The sequence below is a fragment of the Macrobrachium nipponense genome, chromosome 30, assembly GCF_015104395.2.
Source record: "Macrobrachium nipponense isolate FS-2020 chromosome 30, ASM1510439v2, whole genome shotgun sequence".
NCBI lineage: Eukaryota > Metazoa > Arthropoda > Malacostraca > Decapoda > Palaemonidae > Macrobrachium > Macrobrachium nipponense.
Genome location: NC_087218.1, coordinates 66,627,274 through 66,653,242, shown reverse-complemented (window position 1 = coordinate 66,653,242; position 25,969 = coordinate 66,627,274). Strand labels below are relative to the sequence as shown.

At 43.8% G+C, this 25,969-nt stretch overlaps 2 protein-coding genes across 4 annotated transcripts in view; both read left to right on the top strand.

Moving 5' to 3' along the window:
• LOC135202077 (uncharacterized) overlaps positions 1-17,918 on the top strand; it is a gene marked incomplete at its 3' end in the record, with an annotated part of 35,240 nt that extends 17,322 nt beyond the window's left edge. Inside the window, 3 exon segments of the mRNA XM_064231333.1 lie at positions 4,325-4,514; positions 17,380-17,431; positions 17,593-17,918. Of these exon segments, the coding sequence (XP_064087403.1) occupies positions 4,410-4,514; positions 17,380-17,431; positions 17,593-17,918 (483 nt within the window).
• LOC135202574 (stomatin-like protein 1) overlaps positions 1-25,969 on the top strand; it is a 453,302-nt gene that overhangs the window by 48,444 nt on the left and 378,889 nt on the right. The window lies entirely within an intron of this gene.

The following is a 25,969-nucleotide window of genomic DNA, read 5'->3' as shown; positions in this document are numbered from 1 at the left end:
TCGATCTCTGGTCTCTGTGGGGAACTCCCTCATGTGGATCTCTTCGCAACATTCATTTCAAAAAGGGCTTCCCAGTTGTTTGCGTCGGGCGTCGCGGAAGATCCAGGAGCTCTTATGGTAGACGCCTTCCTGCTAAATTGGTCTCGAGTAGACGTATATGCTTTTCCCCCATTCAAATCCTGGGGTTAGTAATGAGAAAGTTTGTGGCGTCAAAAGAGACGAGGATGACGTTAATAGCCCCCTTTTGGCCGGCCCAGGAATGGTTCACGGAGGTGGTAGAGTGGATCGTAGATTTTCCAAGATCCCTACCAAGAAGGATGGATCTTCTCAGACAAACCACACTTCAAGAGGTACCACCAAAACCTCCCCGCTCTCGCTCTGACTGCCTTTCGACTATCGAAAGACTTGTCAGAGCGAGAGGCTTTTGTTCTCGCGAAGTGGCAATCGCGATCGCGAGAGCACGCAGAACCTCCACTACGAAAGTATACCAATCAAAGTGGTAGTATTTAGAAGGTGGTGTAGATCCAAGAAGTTGTCCTCCTCCACTACCTCTATAGCGGAAATTGCTGATTTCCTGCTATTCCTGAGAGAAAAATCTCATCTAGCCGTATCCACAATAAAGGGATACAGAAGTATGCTCTCGGCTGTATTCAGGAACAGAGGTTTAGATCTGGCAGATAATAAAGATTCTCCACGATCTCATAAGGTCTTTTGAGACTTCAAAGTCTAAGGAACCAGTACCTCCGAACTGGAACCTAGACGTAGTTCTAAAGTATCTGTCATCGGAAAGATTCGAACCTCCTCATCGGGCATCGTTTAGAGACATTACCGAAAATGCCTATTCCTATTATCTTTAGCTACGGCAAAGAGAATTAGTGAATTGCATGCTCTGCAGGATAAAGTAGGATTCAAGGGAGACTCAGCGATTTGCTCGTTTAAGACCCTGTTTTTAGCGAAAAACGAGAATCCTACGAATCCCTGGCCTAAGTCATTCGAAGTCAAAGGCATGTCGAGTCTCGTAGGCAGAGAAGCAGAGAGGTCTCTATGCCCTGTTAGAGCTCTGAAGTTCTACCGTCAGAGAAAGCATCAAATGGGAGGCTCTAGACAAGGTCTTTGGTGCGCGGTAAAAGACCCCACAAGACTGATGTCCAAGAATGCGCTGGCATTCTTTGTAAAAAACGTCATTACAGACGCTCATAAGGCCTGTCCTGACGAACAGTTACAACTGTTGAGAGTAAAAGCTCATGAAGTGAGAGCTATAGCGACGTCTCTCTCGTTTCATAAGAATATGTCGCTTAAAAACATCATAGATACGACATTTTGGAGATGCAACTCAGTATTTGCATCTCATTACTTGAAAGACGTGAGGTGACATATGAGAAGTGTTTTTCTCTAGGTCCTTTCGTATCGGCGTACGATCGGGTACGGGAGCCGACACCAATCCTTAAATGTATATACTTTTCTTCTTTTTGGATATGGTCGAGTCTCTTCGAACAATGGAGGACTTAGGCTAGCACGGGCGGCCGTCTATGTTGTTCAGTAAGAGAATTCTTGTCATATCCAATTAGTTGAGTATAATTTTTTTTTGAAAATTATGTATGTGTGCGTAGTGGTTTTGAGTTACGGTTGTTGTGACGAGTTCGGGGATAACTCTTAACAATCTTTAGTTCTAACATATGGTTAGGATCAGGTGGTCGGGATTGGTTGTGTGCTCCTTCATAAGGTGTATTGTCATATAAGTGGATCAGCACCCATTGACAAAGTCCTTTTAGGCTCTGCCGAGTAAGTGGGTAAGACCCCATCGGCAGACCCACAAGAACTCTTGGCCATAGATCATATATCTCGCTAAAGTTTCTTGAGGTGATGCAGACTACTGGGCAAACACCCACGAAGTCTACCACCTATCAGGTAGGAACCAAGGTTTTATTTATACCTACAACATATGTTGTTTACCTGTCTATTCCATATAGAAGCTGTCTCTTACCCTCCACCGAAGGGTGCCAATCAGCTATGTATATATCTGACAGGTAAGTTGATTGTATGAAAATGATATTGTTATGTTACAATAAAGTTTCATACATACTTACCTGGCAGATATATACAATTAAAGGCCCACCCAGCCTCCCCGCAGGAGACAGGTGGAAGAGAGAAAATATGATAGAAAACGGGGATGGTTCCTAGTCCTGCCGCCCAGGGCAGGCCGGTAGATCACCTGACCTACCTGTAGCGAGTGGCGCGAAATTTGAATTTCTGTCGGGGACGACGGAGTCTTAGCTATGTATATATCTGCCAGGTAAGTATGTATGAAACTTTATTGTAACATAACAATATCATTTTTCCTAACTATACAAACCTGAGGTCCTTTACATATAGTCCCTCCTCATGCCACCCCTCACTCTGCGTATTTTGCATGGGCCAAAAGCAAAAGTGATTTGTTTACCTCCCAGTCGCGCGGCGCGCGACGATCGGACAAGCAGTTAACTACCGTTCTCCCCTTGTTCGAAGCTTACGACCGTTCCAGCTGCCGCTAGCTACTTCCTATTGTTAAAGGACCTCAGGTTTGTATAGTTAGGAAAAATGCAATTTTCGACAAATTGTCATTTTAGGAGTACAGGATTCTGATGTTCCGTGTAGTGGCATTGGGAATCCCGGGGAGGAAGGCTGGCTGCCGAAGACCTTCTTCCAGCTAGGATACAGCACCCTAAGGCCCTCTTCATACGAGTGGCTTTTTCCTGCCTGGGAAAACTGCACATCATAGAAATCAAGCACGAATCCTGCACAGCTGAGATTCGCCTGCTGTATACACTGCTACATTGTGCGGTGTCCAGCGGTCTAGAATAGTACTGAAGAAGTCTATGGAGCTGTTCAGATGAATGGTTTTATCCCATGTGTCAGCACCTAATACATATTACTAAAGTTAGGTTTTTTTATTGGCTGACCCTGTGTCCGTCGTTCTAATGACAAATTCATTAGTTGTTACTCCAGTTTTAGTAACTGTAAATCAATCAGTCATTCATCATTCTCAACTGGCTCTGTTTTTTTATTTTACCTAGGCTAATTATCAGTGCTCAGTAGTACTGGAGTCTTTGGCACATGTTTACTTTAATACCAGTTGCTCTCATGAGTGCCATTAGGAAGGAATGTTAAATCACAAACAAAAGAAGTAAATATCTTGGTAACAGTAAATTGGAATAGATTTTAGTGTGTTTTTGTATTAAGATACCTATATGTATTACCTAAGAAGCTTGAGGATCACAGCAATGATAACTAGTTTAGAACTTTGCAAGAGGAAATAAGAGCACAACAACCACGGAACTCAAACTTATGAATATCCACTTGCTGGTGTTGTTAGTATGTCTCCACAGGGTACCCCTTAAAGGATGACAGGGCACTTTTGATCCCAATATAAGTGCATCTGCAACTCTCTGGTTCAGCTCATATGATTAGCTACAGTTATGTGCGCTGTAATATTTCAAAGATTGTGTGTGACAAAACGTTTTCTATCACGTAATGGGCCATAAATGACAATGTGGAAGCACTTATGGCAACAATCACATCTCAGATCTGAATACAAGATTATTTTGACTTGAGATTTCAAGGGTGAATGTACTATGTACATCTCCCTGTCCCAGTACATCTTGTATATAGACTTGCCCGTAAATATATCAGGGGATTGCTGTTGGTTTTAATTCTCATGTTTTACAATAGTATATGTTGACTATAATTGTAATTTTGCAAAGTAAAGTACAAAAATTATTAGAAAGAACATTTATGACTCACTAATAGGTACATCTTTCCATCCCATTATATTTCATGAATATTTTATCATAAATATACTCAGGGATTGTTGCATATTTTAGTTATCTGTTTTGAATTACCTATGTGAGCTGTACTTAAATATAATTTTACATAGGATAAATTTTTTTGAGATAGGATGTGTAACTAGCTAAAATAGGGTTGGAATTTTTTTTTTTTTTTATACTATGTGTGTTTGCATATCATTCTCTTTCTGGTGATGTGTTTTTTGTTTTAATTTGCCAACCTTAAAGTTTGCCCTGTCTTGGGGTATTGTTAATGTACATTCAGCCTGGCCTGTATCGGGTTAATATGTTTTAACTAAAATGAAAAGTATAGGCTACTAAAATCTATTGGATATTTAGCCTGCTGTTTATGGAGATATATACTATGTAAATTTTTACCTTAAACCATAATAGTATTCTGGAATAAAAATTACAGTTTCCTATGTTTTATTGGTTCTGTTTTGAAATGCTACAAAAAATTAGATGTTTTAATAATATAATAAGTGATATATATTACATTTCAGACAAGTAAACTCATTGAAGCCATACTTGAGCTCAGACTACTGAATCCATCGCTGAAAATGCATCTGCTGTCATTTTAGGCCCTTAATGAGAGTGCCAGACAGCAAGGATCTGTTTGAGGAGGAAGAAGAGCCTGTTGCTTCTGAGGAGCTTATATCAGAAATTCAGTTCCCAGAAGATTTGGAGGAGAAGGTGATTGTTACACAAGTGTTTTTTGAGTAATAGTACCTATATCATATTGCTGCTGCATTTTTAAATTGTTTGCAAAATCAACCACTAAAAATACAACACATCCTCTACCTAATTAAGATATCACTTATTTGGTTATATTCCTTTAAATTTTGGATGGTCACTTTTCTTGCACATTTTTTCTAGTGCTTACAGTTGGAGTGTATGGTATGTTTATCATCAGAATTTGTTGTAATGTTCATACCTAATAAATGTGGTTTGTACAGAACGAAAAGCATAATTTACTGTTTATTTGTTAGTTTGCTAACTATTGCCTACCATGTAGAAGTTCCTTTGCATGAACTGTAATCAATCATTGGTGTGGATCATTTTACTCTCCATTTAGATGGATCCCCACTGTTTAATACTCAGAAAAGTATCAACCAAAATTCTTTGTAGGGACATCCCCCCATTTTACACTGCCAAACCATTTCTTTTCCTTTCTTCCAGTCTTATGTTCGTTCTGCTTGTTCCCCCCTGTTTGCTTTCCAAAAGTGACAGCTTGGGTGCATGTGTAGCTGTGTCTCCTCGTGAGAACCATGCAATTTCTCCTGATCTTGCTTTGCCAGCTGCTTGGGGTATAATGATGGAGAACTTCAAGTATCTCAAGTTAATATGGCCTACTGGAGGGTACTCCTATAGAACCCATGCAGGCCGAGTGACTTTTCTGAAAGATTATTTACTTCCTTTGAGGGCTCATGGAACAAGTGAACATTCTGTGTTGCAGGTCAGAAGGTTCCTGGACCTCCGGCTACTTCAGTAGCTGCATCCCCTTTTTGCTGACCCATCTTGGAGTGACTGACGAGAAAGTGCTTTTTGTCCGGGATAGTTAGTTCCAATTTCCAGGCAGTCTTGTCTCTGCTTGCAGCTGGCCATGCATGCAACTTTGAAGTTCGTGGTATGTCATCTTTGAGTGACAGGGTGAAGTCTTAAAAGTTGTTGGTGGTGTTGTCCCAAGGTGTGGCTGAGTCTATGCTTTTCTCATGGGAAGCTTTGTCCTAGGGTAGCCTCTTATTGCTAAATGGGTAAGGGTTGGACTTTACTCTTCATAGAATAAAATTGAGGTAGCAGTGGAAAAGAGGCATGCTGACAGTCCAGTAGCTCAGATACTAATCTACCCTGTAGTGTCTTTCAATTCCTCCTTGGCTTTGATGGGCACCACAGCCAAGTTTTAGTGGGTGACTACCCTTACAGTGTTCAGTGTGGGAAAGGCCAGGCCTCCATGACACCATGTCAAAGAGTTCGGTGTTCTTCACAAAAGGATTCATTTGTTCTTACACATTATACAAACCCTTGGTCCATTACATTAGGAATTGTGGTACTTTTAGTGAAGGCCGGAAATCAGCCATTGAACTTAATAACAAGGTGGTTATGGAGGAGTTATGGGAGTTCCGTTTGACAATGTCCTTGAGAGAGAGAGAGAGGGAGGGAGTTCTGTGGTTTGTATTGCTGTTGAGATCGTGTATTTGCGTTTTGGATTTCTGTAAGAGAGAGAGAGAGAGAGGGGGGCTGGGGGGGGTCGTTATTGGTGGATGTATGGTTACCGATTGAATTGGCTGTTGGTGAGTTCTGGGTTGTTTGCTGGTGTGGTTGGAGTTAGTTGTTAAGATTAGAGTTTTGAGGAGTCAGTTTGTAATCAGAGCTGGTGAGGGTCAGTAGTGTCAGCAGCGGTCTGTGAAGAGTGTTGAAGGCATTGATGGTCAGTTGAATTGTGTGTTATTGGTTTGTTGTTTAGTTGTTGTTAATTTTGATATGGTTTGCTTAGAGTTGTTGTGCCTGTGTTGTTAGATTTATTGTGCTTGTGAGTTTCTGCTGAGTTATGTGTGAGTTGTTATAGTTGAGGGTTGTTGTTGTTGGGGAGCTATTGTGGTTTCTTGGTGTAGTGAGTTGTTGAGGGTCATTGTTGGTGAGCTGTTGTGATTTCTTGGTGTTGTTAGTGGGTGTGTGTGTTGCCTTTTTATGGTTGTAGTCCTTGTTTGTTGTGGGATTGTGGTCCTTAGGTGTTGTGTTGTTGGGTTGTGGTTCTTGGTTGTGTGTTATGACGGCCGTATCCAGTGGACAGTACAGCTCCTCGCCCTGAGTGTGTCAAGAAGTAGTTGGTATTGTATATGTGTTTTGAGAGTTTTTGTTTTTGGGTTTGTGATCCCGCCATATGGTGAGATAGCTAACTACTGTCTAATTTGCTCTTAGCCACTGTCGAGTGAGGACGTGTCTCCACCTCTATACGACTGCTGTTGAATGTGTTTCACCTTTTCCCGGTGTGATCTTTCTTGTTTTGTGAATGCTAATATTGTCTGTTTGTGATTTGTGATCAATATGCAAATCCACAAATCCAATAAGCCATGCAAGTCCTCCTTCTCCCAGCGCGTATGCCTGGGAGAGGGAGGGAAATGATTTGGTCATTTCATACATTCAACTTACCTGTCAGATATATACATAGCTATAGACTCCGTCGTTCCCGACAGAATTTCAAATTTCGCGGCACTCGCTACAGGTAGGTCAGGTGATCTACCGCCCTGCTCTGGGTGGCAGGACTAGGAACTATTCCCGTTTTCTAATCAGATTCTCTCTGTCGCCGGCTGTATCAACATTGTTGTTACTTCCTCCTGACTAGAATTCGTTTTTCGCAAAGCTTTTGATCATCTCTCGCTGATATTTGGTGACGTACTTGGATCGTTGTTTGGCATTCGCTATCGTGGACGTGTGGACTTGGTTTTTGGAATTTGTGAATATGTCTGATTCTAGTGTTAGTTTCAGAGTGTGTGTGAATGAGGGCTGTAAGGTGAGGATTCCGAAAGCTTCGGTAGATCCTCACACTAGTTGTAGGGGGTGTAGAATGGTTGAATGTTCGATTGAGAATACGTGTAATGAGTGTGAGAAACTGAGTGCACAAGAGTGGAGAATCTAACTTCTTTACTTGAAGAAGTTAGAGAAAGATAGAGAGAGGAAGGCGGCTTATAAAACCCGCAGAATGTCTGCCTCTCATGATTTACTATCTAGCTCTGTAGCTTCTTCCTATGATGATCATGACCATTCTGTTTCAGCCCGTTCACAAATTGCTAATCCCTCTAGTTCTGCTTCGGAAATAGCAGAACTTAGAGCTTCCCTTCAGAAAATGCAGGAAAAAGTCGCAGCATTGGAAGGTAAGGAAAGTGAAGGTGGTAGTGATATTAGTGTCCCCAGTGTATGGAGGGGGGCGTCTGGTCGTCTCTGCGACGCTCCCAGGCCTAGACCTCTCCAAGCTCCCTGGCCCGGAGGAGAAGGAAAGTCGAAAGCCGTACGGGGGTTGTGGAGAATCCCCAACGATCAGGCGTCCCTTCGGCAGAATCGATCGTATCGACTGCCAAGGACCGCTATAGGAAAAGCGTCCTTCGAGAGTGCTTTTCGTCATCTAGTTCGCCTTCTCCCGAGAAGAGGATGGAAGGAGTCGAATCTTTCCCGTCCTTTGAAGAGGAGTATGAAAGAGCATGAGCTCAATTCGAGTCCCGAGCGCTTCTCAGAAGGAGGAGCGCCTTCGGTAATAAAGAAGGCGAGAATACATTCAGACTCTGGGTCTGGAAGGGATCCTAGAGCGCCTTCCCAGATCTCCGCCCTCTCCTAATTCGGAAGATTCCTCAACCAAGAAAATTTTGAAGAATATGCAAGAGCAATTAGCCTTGTTAGTAGGAACTCGTTATAAGGAGCCTACTCGTAAGAAGGATGATAGGCTTCCTATTAAAAGATCTAAATACCTATCTCCTGCCAGGCTCGACGCATCCTTCAGGGGAGTTGTCGCACAGGCGGCCATCTCTGGGGGGGGGGGGGGGGCGGTGCGCTAGACAGGAGAGAGGTAAGAAAGGAAGCTACTCCTGTCAAGAGTAGGGCGCCAACCAGAAGCCAGGCTCCGAGTAGGCGCAACGAGCCAGTACAACATTCAAGATCTTCAATCAAGCGCCAAGAGTTAGCTGAAGAGGAAGATCCTGTTAGGAGTAGAGCACTTGTGAGACGGAAAGCGCCTACCGGAATCAATACTCCTACTAAACATCAGACGCATGCTAAGGATCAGGAGTAATTCGGAACGACGTGCTCCTACCAGACACCAGGAGTCGTCGCCTAGATACTCCTCCCAGGCGCCAGGAGTATTCTGAACTAAATACTCCTCCCAGGCGCCAGGAGTATTCCGAAACTTATACTCCTCACAGGCGCCAGGAGTACTCTGCACTTAATACTCCTCCCAGGCGCCAGGAGTATTCCGTAGCTTTATACTCCTCCCAGGCGCCAGGAGTTCGGAACTTGAAATAACTCGCTACCACACAAAAACGCCAAAGGAGGTATTCTGGAACAAAATGCGCCTACTAAAAGACCAGGAGTATTCGGAAGGCGCTCTGCTGCGACCTGCCAAGCGACCAGGAGTATTCCAGGCGCGTTACTCCTCCCAGGCGGCCCAGGAGTATTCCAGAAAGCTTATACTCCTCCCAGGCCGCCAGGAGTATTCGGAACTTAATACTCCTACCACGCGCCAGGAGTATTCTGAACAAAATGCGCCTACTAAAAGCCAGGAGTATTCGAGGCGCTCTGCGCCTGCCAGGCGCCAGGAGTATTCGGAACTTAATACTCTACACGCGCCAGGAGTATTTGAACAAAATGCGCCTACTGAAAGCCAGGAGTATTCGAGGCGCTCGCGCCTGCCAGGCGCCAGGAGTATTCCAAGCACGTTACTCCTCCCAGGCCGGATACTCCTACTGTAGCACCAGGCGCATTCATCGTATGAAGAGCCTGACAGCTCGGTAAGAGAGTAAGAGAAGAGTCAGTAGAAAGAAGAGAGCCTTCTCCTTCCGAGCCTATCAACCCAGAAGATGCCTCGGAGGACGAAATGAAGGAAGGATCTTCTAATTATAAAGTTCTTTCGTCCCTTCTGTTGGAGGAATATGGAGACTCTTTGACGCCAGCTGCTCCCCCTTCTCCACGCTCGCAGTTTTCGAGCACGAAAACACTCAAGTCTTCCTCTTTCCTTAAAATGAAGCCTGCTATTTCTATGAGGAGAGCTCTACAATCTCTTGACTCCTGGTTCAAGAAGAAGAAGGAGTTAGGAAGGGACGGTCTTTTGTATGCCTCCCGCTAAAACTTACAGGGAGGAGAGGAATTTGGTACGAGAAACGGGAGAGGATATGGGATTATCTCTGTCCGTTTCAGCTGAATCAGACTTCTCGAGTTTGGTGGATTCGTCGAGAAGGCACGCCTTGAATGCAGCGAAGGTTACATGGGGACTTTCGGAAACGGACCACCTCATCAAGGGACTTTTTCACACTTTAGAAGTTTTTAACTTCTTAGATTGGTCCCTTGGGGTTCTGGCCAAGAAATCTCAAGAAAAGGAACAACTCGACCCAGAAACCCTAAATTGCATCCTCGCCTGCATTGATAAGGCTGGTTCAGGATCGGATCGGCTGAGGTATGCTCCCTATATGGTGCAGGAGTTTTAAAGAAAAGGGCGGTGCACAGTGCTTTCCTCACGAAGGCCGTCTCTCATTCGCAGAGAGCCGCCTTATTGTTTGCGCCTCTCTCTGAACACCTTTTTCCCTCGCAGTTGGTGAAGGACATCGCGCATTCTCTGACGGAAAAGGCCACCCAGGATCTCCTTAGACAATCCTCAAGGAAGAATAGGCCTGTGGCTAGTGAGGTAAAGAAAGTGGCTCGCCCAGCTCAGAAACAGCCCTTTCGAGGAGGTCTTCCAACTAGACCGATCGCCAGAAGGAAGTCAACCGATAAGAGGGCAGGTCTTCCTTCCGTCCCTTTAAAGAAAGGGAAGTGAGAATTCTGTCCTCCAGACACCCGCCCCTAGGAGCCAGGCTACATTATTTTGCGAAAGCCTGGGAAGACATAGGAGCCAACACTTGGACGATGTCGATTATCAAGAAGGGGTATCGCATCCCATTCAAGGACATTCCTCCCTTGACAACATCTCCGAGGGAATTGTCCGCCAGATACAGGGACCCTATTCTGAGGGATACTCTTCGTCAAATGGTGGAACAGATGTGGGACAAAAGAGCAATAGAACTTGTGCTGGGTTGCAACTCCCCGGGGTTTACAATCGCTTGTTTCTTGTAATAAAAGCCTCGGGGGGATGGAGACCGGTACTGGACGTAAGTGCGCTGAACAAATTTGTCGAACAACAGAAGTTCAGCATGGAAACGTTCTGCCTCAGTCCTTGCAGCACTACGACAAGGGGATTGGATGGTGTCCCTAGACCTTCAGGACGCATACTTCCACATCCCGAGTCACCATCGTCGAGGAAGTACCTTCGATTTATGTTCGAAGGAAGAAATTATCAGTTCAGGGCCCTGTGTTTCGGCCTGTCCACGGCTCCTCAAGTTTTCACAGACGTGATGAAAAATGTAGCAAGGCACTTACATTTGAAAGGGATAAATGTCTCCCGTACCTGGGACGACTGGCTCATCAGAGCCAGGTCTCAAAAGCAGTGTTTGGACCTGTTAATAACACTGGAATTGACAAAGTCTTTGGGATTGATCGTGAACCTCGAGAAGTCTCAGATGATCCCCAGCCAGAACGTGGTTTTATCTGGGGATTCAGATGGATTCTCGGTGTTTTCGAGTTTTTCCATCTCAAGAGAGATTAAAGAAAGGCTGTGCCACAGTATCGAAACTTTCTAGGGAAAGAGCGCACTTCAGCGAGGGAATGGCTGAGCCTTCTGGGAACCCTTTCCTCGCTCGAACAGTTCTTTCTCCTAGGAAGATTACATCTTCGACCGCTTCAGTTCTTCCTAAGAAGAAGTTGGAGTTGGAAGACAGGTCAGCTCTCGGACACGTTTCCAATATCGGAAGAAATAAAACATCATTTGAAGTGGTGGTTGGTTCCATTAAAGGAAAACAAAGGATGTCCCTGCAAGTACGGAACCCAAGCCTGACATTGTTTTCAGACGCCTCGGAGGCGGGCTGGGGTGCAAACATTGGGACCCAGAGAAGTGTCAGGCACCTGGTCGGCAGAACAGGTGTCATGGCACATAAATTGCAAAGAGCTCTTAGCAATTCACCTGGCGCATAAAGAGCTTCGAACACTTAGTCAGAGGCAAAGTCGTGCAGATAAATTCAGAACAATACGACAGCTCTGGCTTATGTCAAGAAGCAAGGAGGGACGCACTCTTTTGCTCTGTACGAGCTGGCACGGGATCTACTGATTTGGGCGAACCAAAGGAAGGTAATTCTTCTAACAAGGTTTGTTCAAGGGGAGAGGAATGTGAGAGCGGACAGATTGAGCAGGAGATTCCAGGTCCTTCCCACAGAATGGACACTCCACTCAGAAGTCTGTCAGAGCCTTTGGCTCCTTTGGGGGAAGCCTCAAATAGATCTTTTCGCCACATTCCTCTCCAAAAGGATAGATACATTTTGTGCCCTGGTGGAGGATCCCCGGGCTTATGCAACAGACGCCTTTCTCCTGGACTGGTCAGGAATAGACGTTTACGCTTTTCCCCGTTCAAGATACTGGGGGAAGTAGTCAGAAAATTCGTGGCATCCGAAGGAACCAAGATGACTCTGATCGCTCCGTATTGGCCAGCTCAAATTTGGTTCACAGAGGTGATGAAATGGACAGTGGACTTCCCAGATCTCTTCCAAACAGAATAGATCTGCTCAAACAACCCCACTTCGAGAGGTACCATCAAAATCTACCCGCTCTTGCTCTGACTGCCTTTCGACTATCGAAAGACTTGTCAGAGCGAGAGGGTTTTCTCGCCAGGCAGCAAACGCAATTGCTAGAGCCCGCAGATCATCTACTAGGCGAGATAAAGTACCAATCGAAGTGGGAAGTTTTCAGAAACTGGTGTAGTCGAAGAAGCTGTCCTCTTCCAGTACCTCTGTGACCGAAATTGCAGATTTCCTTCTGTTTCTTAGACAAAAGTCGCATCTCTCCGGTACCAACTATTAAGGGGTACAGGAGTATGCTCTCAGCAGTCTTTAGAAACAGAGGATTAGATCTAACGAATGATAAGGATTTGCACGACCTCATTCGTTCATTCGAAACATCTAAATCACTTGAACCTAAGGTTCCGAAGCTGGAACTTAGATGGTGGTTTCTTAAATTTCTTTCATCAGATGAATTCGAACCACTTCACACTGCTTCGTTCCGTAATATCACTAGAAAGTGTTTGTTTCTGATGTCTCTTGCAACGGCAAAAAAGAATCAGTGAGTTGCACGCCCTTGAATCAAGAGTTGGCTTCAAAGGAGACTCCGCAATTTGTTCATTTCAGTCCCTTTTTCTGGCCAAAAAATGAAAACCCTTCGAATCCCTGGCCCAGGAGCTTCGAAGTGAAAGGACTTTCTAGTTTGGTGGGCAGAGAGGCAGAAAGATCCCTTTGCCCAGTTAGAACTCTAAAATTTTATCTGGACAGGAAGAAGCAGTTGGGGGTTCGCAGAAAGGTCTTTGGTGCTCAGTGAAAGACCCAAGAGAGCAATGTCCAAGCAACGCATTCGCCTTCTTTGTTTTTAGAAAGTGGTTATCACAGGAAGCTCATAAGAAGTGTCCAGATGATTCTTTTAATCTTCTAATGAGTTTGGGAGCCCACCCCCGAAAGTTTAGAGCCAATCGCAACCTCGGTGGGGCGTTCCAAAGAAATATGTCACTAAAGAACATTTTGGACACAACTTATTGGAGATGCAACTCTGTGTTTGCATCCCATTATTTAAAAGACGTGCGAGTTACGTATGATAAATGTTTTTCGTTAGGTCCGTTTGTGTCAGCACAGACGGTTCTGGGTAAAGGAGAAAGCACCAATCCTTAATTATGTACGTAACCCTCTTGTCGGATGTGTTTCTCGGGTTTTCGGGTGTATGGGAGTGTCAGTAGTCGCACAGGCGGCCTTCACTTCTCTTCATTTGAAAATCGAGTGACATCTGACTATTGAGGGGGTACAAAAATTTTGTTATTTTTGTATGTATGAGTTTCGAGTTTGTGTTGTTTGCAAAGAGTTTGGGGATAACTCTAGGCAATCTTAGAACTAACACGGGTTAGGATCGGGTGATCGGGATTGGTTGTGTGCTCCTTAAATTAGTGCGTGTTGTCATATAAGCGGATGTGCTCCCATTGACAAACGCCAGTTAGGATTCTGTCGAGTAAGTGGAAGAGACCCCATCGACAGATCCACAAGAACTCTTGGCCACAGATCACTATCTCGCTAAGGCTCTTGAGATGAAGCAGACTCCTGGGCAGTAGCCACGAAGTCTTCCATCTAAAAAGGTAGGAACTAAGGTTTATTAATACCTACAACATATGTTGTTTACCTGTCTAGTCGTTGGTGAGCTGTCTCTTGCCCTCCACCAAAGGGTGTCAATCAGCTATGTATATATCTGACAGGTAAGTTGAATGTATGAAAATGACATTGTTATGATACAATAAAGTTCATACATACTTACCTGGCAGATATATACAATTGAAAGACCCACCCAGCCTCCCACCCGCAGGGAGACAGGTGGAAGAGAGAATCTGATTAGAAAACGGGAATAGTTCCTAGTCCTGCCACCCAGAGCAGGGCGGTAGATCACCTGACCTACCTGTAGCGAGTGGCCGCGAATTTGAAATTCTGTCGGGAACGACGGGAGTCTATAGCTATGTATATATCTGCCAGGTAAGTATGTATGAAACTTTATTGTATCATAACAATGTCATTTTCCACTCATTCTTTTTATGTTGACCCTCACGCCCTTTGCACTAAATACCAGGAGCATGACTTGTGTTGAGTGTAGCTCCTGGTCGTCCAAGCAGTGTAAACAGTTTGAGAGGAGGAAGCGGTATCGCGGAAGGCTTCCAGGGCTTTGTCTGAGGGTAACATGCCCCTGACGACGCATGTAATGGCTGACCCTTCGTTATCCTTCCTTCCTCCCAGCAAGCTTCCTCACCTTGCTGTTCTCCCTGCGGGGGAATCTCTGCCTCTGTTTCTTTGTCCAATTTGTCGGGTGAAGAAGGTGGGGGGTGGCTGGCGACCGGGACATCTTGTATCCAGGGGCCTCTTCTCGCTCTGAGGGGGATATTTCCCTCTCAGGTGAGGAGAGACTCATACTGACCTGACTTTTTTCCTCAGGTGTGGTGACATCGCAGTCTGGGGACCTGCAGCAGGCTGGGTTGACACTAGTCCTCCCTGGCACTCCCTCCTTGCAAGACCTAGTACCACACTTCTCTAGTATGCCTGTAACTCATGTGGCTGTGACAACCACGACTGTGACTACTCATAAGTTTGCATCGGTCCCTTCAATGGTGTTTGCCCATCACCCAACGAATGTGACTCCCTCAGTTGATGGGCACTCACCCCCATATGCCTCCAACCCAGCCCTCAGTGCCGCCACCACCTGGGTTTGCTATGTTGTCACCCCCTGCCATGTTTGTTCCTACTGTATCTCAGGGTCCTACCACTCAGGCTTTGCCTCCAGTGGTTGGGGCTACTGTAGAGCCTCCTCCTCTAATGGGAGGGGCTCTTATATCTGCTCCTGCTGTTCCAGTTGCTCCTTGGATGGGGTACCTTACTGCCATCCTGAGAAAACTGATGAAGAAGGGAGCCCATCAGGTGTCATCATCTTCCTCGTCATCTGCTGCCTCCTCCCTTTCTACTTCTAAGGCTAAACTGCCGAAGAAGAAGAAGGTAGTCTCTCCTCCCCCCTGAGAAGTTCCTGTTCCTTTGGGAAGGGGAACCGTTACACTATCCCCAGGGTCTAGCATAACAAGAGCGCAAACTATGGCAGGCTTAGAACTTCTGCTTCGAAGTCTAATACTGCGCTGGGCGCTCATTCGCGAGCTTCCCCAAATGCTCACAAATCTTCAGATTTGTGTGCATCTAGAGTTGTGGACGTTGATTTTCGAGCATCTAGGGTTGTGGACATTGAGTCTTCTTGCTGTCACAGATTGGGCACTATGTGTACGATCTCGCAAAACTGTCACGTCACTCCTGGGACCTGAGCAATTACTACGAAAAGCATCATCCGGATGGGGCGAGACACCTGCATGACCCGCTTCTTTCCTCCACTCTCTGCCCATGTTGTGACGGTGAGAAGACTCAACGTCCACAAGTCTGGATGCACGCAAATCTGAAGATTTGTGAGGATTAGGGAAAGCTCGCGAACGAGCGGCCAATGCAGTGTTAGACTTAAAGGCAGAAACTCTAGAACTAACAGCAAGCGAGCAAACCGTAGTTACGCTAGGCCCTGGGAGATAGCGTAATAGAGGAATTGTGAACGACCCAGCACATGCATGCTGGATTGGCGTGCACGCAGGTGATCTGATGACTGAGTATCGTATCCATAATCTAGTTCTAGTACAGACAGCCCCCGGTTTACGACAGGGGTTCCATTACTGAGGTGCTTCGTAAGCAGAAAATCGTTGTAAAATGGAACATTGTCAAAAATTTTGTAATACTTTAGGTATATTGAAAACTACTTAAGCTGCATTTTTATTTTGTGTTTTTTCATGAAAAAGATCCTTCAAATATTGATTATTTTACCTTTTCAGTCATATTTTTCCGTTGGATTGACATTGTAAGTGTTGTAACCCTGGAACATGCGTCATGAAACGGGAAATAATTTCTGATGAATATATTTGAATGGCGTCATAAACTCTCGGAACGTCGTAAACCGGGGACTACCTGATATTTGGATTAGTAGATGCAAATCCTTTGTTCTCTCTAACAAGCAGGCAAAGGGACTGACTATGAGCAAGCCAGTTGATTATTTTCTATATAGTCTCCGACACAGTGGGTTCATCCAAACCTTTTTGAATCAAGGATATAACATCCACTTAATTAAAAATTCCCAGAATTCTGACGATTGAACATCTCTTGTTCAATAGATCAGAGGTACGGTTTCCTTCCTTTGCTCTTTCATGACCAGGAAGAGATTACCCAGGTGAGCTGAACTACCAGTGTGTTGAGAGATTTACTTAGAATCCTCCCTCCAAAAGTAAGTCTCCCTTATGTAAAGAATGAGGGTTTGTATTTGTGTTGGAACAAATGACAAATTTTAAAAGTAATCTGTATTTTGTTCCTGACATACAAACCTTAGGTCTTTACATAAAGGGCTCACCTCTTACCATCCCTCATTCTCTTACCTGGGCCAAAATGTAAACTGCATAGATTTGAGTGCACTCTGACTAGGTGGACAGTACTTCCGTCCCTACCTTTGGTACCTGTTACGGTAACCACCTTGCAAAAAGTTTAATGATGTGATTTCCAGCTCACTGAAAGGCAATCCCCATATGCAAAAGGCCTTCCATGATTTGTATGTTAGGAAAAAACAAAATATAAAGTTATTAAAAACAATTTTCATTTGTTTTTCCTAATCTAACATTCGTAATAACTTGTAAGATTGCAGTAAATATCCTTTACAAAGTTAAATTTGAGTTTTGATAACCAGAATCTGTTTAATTATTGTTTTGTAACTGAAAGTTAAATGATCATTAGCACATTATTGCTGTGAGTGCTAAAATATGCAAGGAAAAGAATTTCTTATTACCAATTTGTATATAAATGTTTACAATCTAGTATGCAAATAGAAAGTCAGGATTTTTATATTCCCGATGATGGGAGAATAGAATATTATTGTACATAATTCCACAAAGTTATTGGTAATCTAACTAGTCTATCAAACCAAAATTATTGGACAACAGTATCAACTGTATTCCAACAATTTTGTCTTGAATGAAAATTTGTTTCACATTATATCTGTAAATCCCTTTCTGATGTGATTAAATATTGTTCCTTGGTTAGTGGCAAGAAAGCTAGACGTGCAAATACCAGTAATTTTTTGTATGTAATATTGAATGCATATGCTTTTATTCTAAAACTTTTATCCTTGTTAGGTTACATCTGTGGTACCTGACAGCAAACTTAAGGAAGACTGTGTTGAGCCTGGTAAGTTCAGTTTTTAATTTTAGTCATTATAGATAAAATGCCTTTGTAAATATGTTGTGCTGAAATTTTTTTATCTTCCAGTGTCGTCATGTTTTCAGTTTTGATTGTATCTTACATGATGTTGATATTCAAACCTCATATAATTTGACTGGTTATTGCAGAGCCTCCAAACGCTGAACAGAAGAGCACTCGTAAGCGCAAGGGAACATTTGATGTTAATGAAAGTTCTGAAAATGATAGTTCCAATGGAAAGAAGAAAGGTGAGCATAGACGTACAGGGACGTACGAAGTTCATGAAGGTGACAAGTTAGAAGATGTTGCTCCTGCACCAAAGCGTCGTAGAACATCCACATTCGAGGTCAATTCAATCAGTGAATCCCAAGATGCAGATAAAAAGATTGCACCAAAGCACCGTAAAACATCCACATTTGATGTCACCTCTACCAATGAATCCAATGACGCTATAAAAAATGCTGATGTTGACAAGGTAAGGGTTTTGTTTGATGTACATTAAATTTATGTCAGTTTTGTCTATTTTTAGCACAGGCAGCATTTAAGATTGCTTGATTTAATATTATGTGACTAAATTAGTGTGTTAGGTACTGCAGTGCATATTTACATGAATTCTTATTTTGTTCATGAATCTTACCTGGCAGATATATATATAGCTGTATTCTCCGAAGTCCGACAGAATTTCAAAACTCCCGGCACACGCAGTGGTCGGCCAGGTGGTAGTACCCATTCCCGCCGACTGGGAGGCGGGCGTAAGGAACCATTCCCATTTCTGTCAGATATTTTCTGTCGCCGGTGCAGACAACAAGTGTTTTCTGCACCTCCGTCATTGGATTTTGGAACTCTTTTGGTCACTTGAGTATCCTGATTGATTTTTGGTTATTTGATTAGGATCGGTGGTTAGGCATACGCTAATTGTGGATTGGTTTTTATTTTGGCTTGATTTTTCCTTAAACTTACGATGTCTGGATCTAGTTCGACTAGGCCAGAGTATGTTGTGTGGAAGAATGCAAGGTTAGGCTACCGAAAACTTCGGTAGACCCTCATACGTGTGCGCGAATTGTAGGAAACATGTTTGTATGTTTGATGAGCGCTGCAACGAGTGTGAAAAATATGTCTGATTCTGCGTGGAAGGCTTATGAATCATAGGTACGTAAACTAGAACGTGATAGTGTAAGGAGGTCTTCCTCCAGGCGTGTAACACAAGTTACCCGTCCAGTAGAATTTATCCCTCCAAAGACCTGTGATGCCTTCGGGCCCTACAATAGTGTCTTTGGAGGGTAATACCCTATCTGTGATTCTTAAATCTCTGCGTAGCCTGGAATCATGTTTGCATTGGAAAGTTTATAGTAGTGTAGTGAATGAATATCGTGATAATGCCATGAGTGTTCATTCTCATCGCGTAAGCGTATAATTTCTCATTGACACAAAACACTACCGCGTGATGGCTCTCCCTACCTCGGTGAGGCAGAATGTAGTAGGGAGGTAGCTGTCCAAGTGTCTAAAATACTCTACGTTGTTTGTTCATAAAACTTACCAGTCAGAATATATGTATATATATACTGCCGGGTAAAGGTGAACAAGCGAGGTGTATCATAGTATATTATTTTTGCCCTTACTCATATTACTATCAAACTGTGTATGGTTCAAGTTATATACTCATACCATAGTTACTCCTACGGAGGACAACCGAGAGTACGATTATTCTTATTACATTTAATCGGTCTCCCTCAACTATTCAGGGGTTGCCGGTTTCCCTATTTTTAAACATTTAAGGTATTGTTATGACAATACCAAGTTAGCCTTTTATATTTAGCAAATTCAGTTTCGCTTAAATATACTAGTTTGATGGATTTTGGTTTCTGCTCTATAATGATAGTAAACCTATTCATTCGTAGAATGGTGTAGGTGGCAACTCAGGCAGAGCAGTGCTGAGAACGACGAACGTTCTCAGAGTCTGCTGTCACTAATGCGTAATGCCAGTGCTCCGTTCCATCTGAATTGTCTGCTATGCGCAGTAGGTACGTCTCTCTCTCTCCTGCGGGGTGGGATTGACGGACTAACCGTATTTCTACCCTACAATCACGGCCTTAGCCTCGGGTTGGAAGGGAATTCTAGCATACATGGCTGAACATCTTCACTTTGCGAGAATTTTTTCAAAAAAAAAAAAAAAAAAAAAAAAAAAAAAAAAATATATATATATTATATATTTGTGTATGTAGTATGTGTATATATATATATATATATGTGTATATGTATATATATATATATATATATATATATATATATATGTATGGTTATATATGTATAAATGTATGTATGTATATATATATATATGTATTAGACCTTTTTCGGTTCTGTTTACCGCATGGTAACAGAATTCTGTCCGAGTCTACGGCGGCATAACACACATGATTTCCCTCGAAACAAGAATGATGTGCAAGAGATGCAGTCAATTAGTTCGCCGAGACGTCCCTTGCTCGATTATGAAGGGGACTCCTTCCGCTGCCAAATACGACAGCGCCGAGCGCGACGCTCGGCAGGACGCTTGGATGGACGCACAACGTAATGCTTCTTCAGACATTCGCCGAGAATCAGAGAATAGTAATGGATCTCAGGAAGGAGACTTTTAGGAAGAAACAAATGAACAATCTTCTACAGTGTCTTCAAATTACTCCTGTTTAAGTGAAACGCAGCCTTATTAGGGAAGGAAACATGCTCGGTTGAGGGAATGAATGAATTGCAGGGGACCATTTCCTCGCTGGAGAAGGTTTGTTTTCCCTGAATAGACTGAAATTCACACCTCTCCAGTTTTTCCTGCAGAAAAATGAATAGCATAGATGATCTAGAATGATTCTGAACATCTCTCATAGTCAAGATTCGTCTATAGGTGATGTCATGGCTCATAATCTCATAGAATTTGAATCTTGAAAGATTACTTTAGTCTTCAGAGAACGTCCTCGCGCGCAGGAGTTGGAACTCTCGGAGGGTCTCGCTCCCTCTGAGGAGAACGAAGACGATATAGGTCGCACAGGCGGCCGTCGTCTTTGGTTCCTCGGAGGGGGACGCTTCTCGTCCGTTAGCTCCTTCTGCTTTGCAGTCGTCTCCTGGGCAATTGGAAGACTTTCTGCAGTAAAAGAGAGCTGAGATGTATGATGTAGGGTCTCAGGGAGGGGGACGCTTCACGTCCTCTCTCTTTTCTACTGTGTTGCGATCTTCACCGGAGAGGACGTCTTCCGATGAGTATGCTTTGAGCGCTTCGGTCGCTCCTAAGATATATCCTTGGCGGTCCATGTGAGAAGGAGGAGGGCTTCCCCTCGCCCATCGTCTTCTCAAAGGATCAGCCTTTTGCCTGAGAAGGAATGTTCTCCATCGAAAAGGATGATTGTGTCTTTGCAACAACAACTTGTTTTGTTGGATTGCAGTGAGAAAGGCAAAGCCACCACTCGTGAGAGGAAGGATGATAGGCTTGCCAATCAAGAGTACAGGCAGTTCCTTCTCCTTCTCCTAGTTCCGCTCTTTCGCCAGTTGCCTTCGCTCTCTAGTTTTCATGCAGCTCTCCAGAGGTTGTCTAGAGAGCACGGTTACCATCTTCCCGAACGTGTGTCAGTTGAGAAGAAGAAGAGGTCTTGGTTCGATGGCTTTGAGCCTCTTTTGAAGAATAGTTTCAGCCTGCGGCCCCTCAGTCTCCTCCTTCGCAATTGTTATCTTCGAAGGACGACTGGCTCATTCATGCCTCCACTCAAACGCGGTGTCTGAAGGATTTTCAAACAACTTAATCGTTGGTGAAGTCCCTGGAACTACTGGTGAATTTCGAAAGTCATCTGATCCCAACCCATCCATCGTGTATCTGGGGATTCAGATGGATTCAGTGGCTTTTCGAGCTTTTCCGTCCCAGGGACGTCAGCAGCAAGGCTTAGACAAAGTGTTAGCCTTCCTAAGGAAAGATTCGTGCTCGGTGAGGGAATGGATGAGTCTAACTGGGGACCATTTCCTTGCTGGTAGAAGTTTGTTTCCTTGGGGAGACTCACCTCACGACCGTTACATTTTTTTCTCAAGTACAATTGGAAAAAAAACCAAGAATCTACACATGATCTTGGAAATTTCAGGAGGAGGTAAAACATCACTTGAAATGTTGGCTAGATCCAGTGTAGCTGTCGGAGGGCGTGTCTCTCAAGCTTCAGAGCCCCGACCTAGTGTTGTTCTCCGACGCGTCCACCACGGGATGGGAAGCATCATTAGGGGGAAAGAAGTGGCAGGCACCTGGAGAGGGGAACAGGTGTCCTGGCACATAACCTAAAGGAAATGGCAGCCATCTTTTTTAGCTCTCCAGTTTTTCCAAGAAAAAGTCTCTCGTCGAATAGTCCAAGTCAACTCAGACAACACCACAGCTCTGGCGTACTTGAAGAAGTAGGGAGGAACACAGTCTCAGTCCCTTTTGCTCTGGCAAAGGAGATCTTGCTGTGGGCAAGGGCACTGGACGTCATGATCCTTACGAAGTTTGTAGCATGAGTAGAGAATGTCTGGGTAGATCTCCTCAGCAGACGAGGTCAACTTCTGCCAACCGAGTAGACTCTGCTTTGGAGGTATGCCAGAGCTGTGGGGGTTTATGGGGACGTCCGCTCGTGGATATCTTTGCGACGTCCAGAACGAAGAGGCTTCCACTGTACTGCTCCCCAGTACTCGACCCAGCTGCAGTGACGATAGACACACTTCTCTGGGACTGGACGGGATGGACCTGTACGCCTTTCCCCGTTCAAGATCTTAGGGGAAGTCATGAGAAAGTTTGCGGTGTCGAAGGGACGAGAATGACTTTGTTCGCCCCGTTCGGCCTGCGAGAGAGTGGTTCACAGAGGTCATGGCCTTTGCAGTAGACTTCCCGAGGACGCTTCCAGTAAGGACAGATCTACTCAGACAGCCCCACTTCGAGAGGTACCACAGAAGCCTCTTCGCTCTGAGTCTGACTGCATTCAGACTATCCAAAAGTTGGCCAGAGCGAGAGGCTTCTATACGTCAATGGCGAAAGCTATCGCCAGTGCAAGAAGAGCGTTTTCCAACGCAGTGTACAATCGAAGTGGATAGTCTTCAGGAGTTGGTGCAAGAAGAACGGCATTTTCCTCCACACGACCTGTGAGCCAGATTGCTGACTTCCTTTTCTGAGAAGGGATCTAAAACTTGCAGTCTCTACAATCAAGGGTTATAAGAGTGTGCTTTTAGTTGTCTTTAGGCACAGAGGCCTGGACTTGGCGGACAACAGAGACCTTCACGATCTCTTGAGATCTTTCGAAACGATGAAGGTTCAACAACCCAAGTTGCCGTCTTGGAACTTGGATGTAGTTCTGAAGTTCCTCATGTCCAGTCCGTTTGAACCTATGCATGAAGTGCGAGCTTTTATGAATTCTTCTTGGTTCCATAACAATATGTCATAAAGGACATATGAGCTGTCACTTACGGGAGATGCAATTCTGTGTTGACCTCCCGTTACACGAAGGATGTCAATTCAACCTACAAGAGATCTTTTCTCTTGGTTGTTCGTGTCTGCGGATACGTTGCTGGGATAGGGAGCCGACACTGATCCTTAACTAGTGAGTTAATTTTTAGTTTAACTCTTTTTAAAATTAAGCGCTAACCCTCGTGTTAGGATCAGGTGATCGGGATCGGTGTTGTGCTCCTTAATTATGCTAATAGGCATAGGTATATGGTCATATGAGTGGATTAGCACCCATTGACAAATGCCAGTTAGGCTTTGCCGAGTAAGTGGATCAGACCCATCGGCAAACCCACAAGAAACTCTTACCCATAGGTCACATCCTCGCTGAGGCTCTTGAGACGAAGCAGACTCCTAAGCAATAGCTAGGAAGTCAACCCTCCGTCTGAAAAGATAGGAACCAAGGTTTATAAGAGGTCCTTCTGATAACTTGTGGTGTTTGGTCAGGAAGCCAAGGTTACCAGTGTCAAAGAATGCTTTGGCTTTTTTTCTTGAGGGGCACCATCAAGGAAGTGCATTCATCCTGTCAAGACAGTGATATGAAAGTGTTGAAGGTGAATGCGCATGGACTGAGGGCTATTTCTACGTCGGTAGCCTTCCAAAAGAACATGGCACTCAATGACATCTTGAATGCCACATTTTGGCGTAGTAATTCAGTGTTTGCTCTCACTACCTTCGGGAGGTGAGGATTACATACGAGAACTGCTACTCTTTGGGCCCATATGTCGCAGCAGACAATATATTGGGGACAGAGAGTAGCACTCTTCCTATCTTTTAGAAAATAATATGTTAGTTTGGACTTTTTAATTTTATTTCTTTTTATTTTTTATTTTTATTATGTTTATGTAGGTGTTTAGTTTTTTGTGGTCTTGGGTAGGGCGGCCTTCCCTCCATTAGCCTTGGTTTTACGAAGTTTAACCAGATAGGCTAGGTCAGGTGGTAATGTTTTTGCTTCGCCCTCATAGTAGGGTAAAAGAAAATGTTTTGTCACAGTGTGGTCACGCCCCCATTGACAAATCATCTGGAGCGCACCAGCTACATAGGTCACGTCCTTGCTGGCACCTCCAGTGAAGCATTAACAGCATTCGGTGTCTAAACAACACCTATATGATCTGTCACATTGTGGTCACGCTCCCCGTGACAGTTCATTAGAGCGCACCAGCTACACAGGTCACGTCCTTGCTGGCACCTCTAGGAATGCAGTACCGAAATTGGAGGTCTATAATATAGGATCTAGTTGCATTGTGGTCACGCCCCGTTGACAGATCCTCTAGAACTCAACAGCTTCACAGGTCACTACCTAGCTGGAGTCTCTAGTAAAGCAGATGCAGACTTGGGTGACGGTACTCACGAGTCAGCTATGCTAACAGTTAAGGAACCCAAAATATCAATCATATATATGAAATTGTTTCCCAAAATCGAATCTGTCTCCCCCCTTCCTCCAAAGGTGGGATTCAGCTATATATATATCTGGCAGGTAAGATTCATGAACAAAATGATATTGTTATGATACAATAAAGTTTGTTCATACTTACCTGGCAGATATATATAATCAAAGTGCCCACCCACCTCCCCTCAGGAGACAGTGGCACTAGAAAAATCTGACAGAAAATGGGAATGGTTCCTTACGCCCGCCTCCCAGCGGCGGGAATGGGTACTACCACCTGGCCGACCACTGCGTGTGCCGGGAGTTTTGAAATTCTGTCGGACTTCGGAGAATACAGCTATATATATATCTGCCAGGTAAGTATGAACAAACTTTATTGTATCATAACAATATCATTTTGTTGGTGTGAAAACTTTTTAAACATTTAGAAATAGGGTTTTATGTGTTCTTTGTTCTGAAAAAGGTTAAGAGAATTGTGTGATTTACCTTAAAGCATCTGTCCCCTACCAGAAAATTACAGAAGAAGCTTTTGCTGTTCAATATTTTTGTTACTTGAAATTTTCTGCTTCATATGTCTGTGGAGCTTCTAGTCTAGAGACCCATAGGATAATACCCCCCATGGTATGTACTGAGCAACTGACTGTAAGATACACTAAGGTTTTTTGCAGCATCTCAGGCCCCTGCAGCATTATTTTCTGCTTTTAACTTTTCATTCATTCCTTTGGTCTTTTCCCATTAACTTATCATTTCAGACTTCACCTTACTCAAAGCAAATCCCTTGGGCTAGTTGTATGAGTCAGATGTGTTACACAGAAGTATAGTATTATAGGATTTAATAGGTGTGAACAGTGCTTTACAGAAAAGATACAGAAGGGGAGGAGAGGAAGAAGTAAAGAAAGATGGAAATTGAAAGGAATAGGGCAGTGGACATCAAAGTGAGATTAACAAAAAGATGTACAAGACTAAATAAGTACTGCTTGAAATATAATGAGGACAATGATTAAAAACTAAAGCAAAATAATTTGGCCTTGTAGTCATTTGAAAAGTCATGCAAATTATGCAGCAAGCATTGAAACAGGCATAGATATGCTTTGTTTGAACACAAATCCATCTGTTTACTTGAGCCTATCTGTGTGGTCAGTACTTCAAGAGACACCCCAAACAATGAAGCCCACTTATCCTCTAGCCAAACAGCATATGTCATTGTAACTCCCAGTTTTACAGGATTATTGTTCATAAATGATTTTTCCATCTATTTTGCTTTTATTCTTTAGCCCTTAATGCTTATTTCTCTTCTATCCCTCTAGGGCATTTTTCCTTTTGAAAATTATTGATAATTTTCCTTTCAATGGTGCTTGTGTCCATGTTGATGATTTTTTAAGTATGATTGATCATTTGAACCAATGTGATTTATTATTTACCATAGCTACTTAGTTTGTAGATTGTTTTACCTGTTTTGGTTAGATAGTCTTACAATTACAAGTCAAGATTCTCCTTTGAATTTTTAGAGTTTTGTATCACATTGTTCATGTTTCTTTTCCTTACCTTGCTTGACAGTAGTGTTGAGTTAGCAAAGTAGATTTGTTCCGACCACGGCATACAAACCTTCGGTCCTTTTACAATAGGAAGGTACTAGCGGCAGCTGGATAGG